The sequence below is a fragment of the Prunus persica genome, chromosome G1 (genome assembly GCF_000346465.2).
Source record: "Prunus persica cultivar Lovell chromosome G1, Prunus_persica_NCBIv2, whole genome shotgun sequence".
In the NCBI taxonomy this organism is placed as follows: Eukaryota; Viridiplantae; Streptophyta; class Magnoliopsida; order Rosales; family Rosaceae; genus Prunus; species Prunus persica.
Window position 1 is genome coordinate 469286 of NC_034009.1, and position 1944 is coordinate 471229.

The 1944-nt window shown below is 38.3% G+C and overlaps 1 protein-coding gene across 1 annotated transcript; it reads left to right on the plus strand.

The window, feature by feature from the left end:
- LOC18792542 (CLAVATA3/ESR (CLE)-related protein TDIF) lies at positions 622 to 1002 on the plus strand. The gene has a single exon (XM_007224154.1). It carries the CDS (start codon positions 622 to 624, stop codon positions 1000 to 1002), a length of 381 nt encoding a protein of 126 aa, XP_007224216.1.

Sequence of the window (1944 nt, forward strand, 5' to 3'; positions counted from 1 at the left end):
TTAATTGGATAGAGCTGGAGTTTTCGGTAATTAATTGAAGTTTGTTGCAATGAGAAGGGGCACTAATGGTATTTCAGAACATAAAATATATAGCATATATAATTTCCTCATTGTACATATTGTTGAGAGTGTTTGTCCCACATTGAAATGTTAAGGGACCTAGCCTGGGTTTATAAGGAGTTGGGCAACTCCCCCCATTGCCAATTGGTTTTGGGGTGGAACCTCAACTTCCTTCATGGTATCAGAGCAAGGCTTCACGTGTTGGGCCCAACGGCCATACGTGCTCCCACGTCACCCAATATGTGTTGTCCACGTGTTAGGCTTGAAAGTTCGCCACATGTGCGGGGGCGTGTTGAGATTGTTTGTCCCACATTGAAATGTTAAGGGACCTAGCCTGGGTTTATAAGGAGTTGGGCAACTCCCCCCATTGCCAATTGCTTTTGGGGTGGAACCTCAACTTCCTTCACATATATACATACATTCATAGCATGAAGTCAAGTAGACAAAGTGACCCCTAAATCCCAAATGACCTATTCATCACTTCTATATAAAGTCACCATTTTTTCCTGCTGTTTCCTTCCCTAATTTGCTTCCTATACCTGGTGGTGCAGCCGTTCATGCATGGATATTGATCTCCTCTTGATTGGTGGGGGGTGGATTAATTGCTATCGTATCGGTTCAAATTTTATGGCAAAAGCTGGAAAATCAGTTCCTCAACTCTTAATCTTAATAAGATCACAATTATCTCTGTTGCTATTTCATACTGGGCTTCTCTTGCTGCTTGTTGTTCCTCACTTTGCTCGTCCTACACCATCAGAGTTTAATAATTCAAAGTCGTTAACCATGGCGGCTGGCTCATCATCTTCAACAGCTACACAGCTCCTCCAATCTTCCATGGACTTGCATCCAAAACAGGCTAAGAAGAGCGCCAAGAATAATCAACAATTTGAAGCTTCTGCGCATGAAGTCCCGAGCGGTCCAAATCCTGAATCGAACAAGTAAGAAAGCAATTCAGACAAAGAGGAAACCAAAAACAACAAAAATGAAGACTCTTCACAACCTCCATGGTCCTGCGCAGCTGGTGATCTATACATTATTAGCATGCATCCTCATTCATTCCCCCTCATGTTATCTTTTTGGACAGCAACACTATTCCCTTATATATTTCAGACATGTATTATGGATCATCCTTTCCTTGCTGTCCTTTTTTCTTTGGCTCTGTACAGTAAGCAGTTAATCTCCTTCTTTCTTATGTCAGAAATTTGAGCTCAGATATGCATGTATGTAATATATTATATATGTACATATAGGTTTTCTCCAATAAAAATGTTCTTTATTGTAATTAAAATAAGGACATCTTTTTTATGGGCTCTCTAATCTAGTGATCATAACCTTTCAGTTTTTAAGTTCTCTTTTAAGAAATTATCCATGTAAAAAGTTAGACAAATTTGGAATTGTTTAATCATTTATCATCCACATTTTCCTTTTAATTTTGTCTAACGAACTGGATTTTTTTGCACATTTTAGATGACTAAGCAACTTCATGATTTTTACATGGATAATCCTTAAAGGATGACCTGAAACATAGACGGTTCCAATCATTGAAATACTTTGTCGAGTGCACTACAAACAAAGGATGTACGTGCACTCTTCATACAATAAGGACATCATTAATTAACATAGAAATTCTCTATACATGTACATTGTTATGTTTTCACAACCATCCTAAAATCCTATTTATAGTACATAGGACTTGTGTTACTATTCTATCCGAAGTAGGAAACTAAAACATTAAAGAAATAGGTTAAAACACTATCCAAAATAAACAAGAAACCGAACAACTGACCGGTTGGCTAGCTAGAACGACCAATTGCTAAACTGCGTCAAATCTGAACTAGTTGGTTAGGTGCTCCAAAACTTGGACACTTGGTATTGTTGCTACCG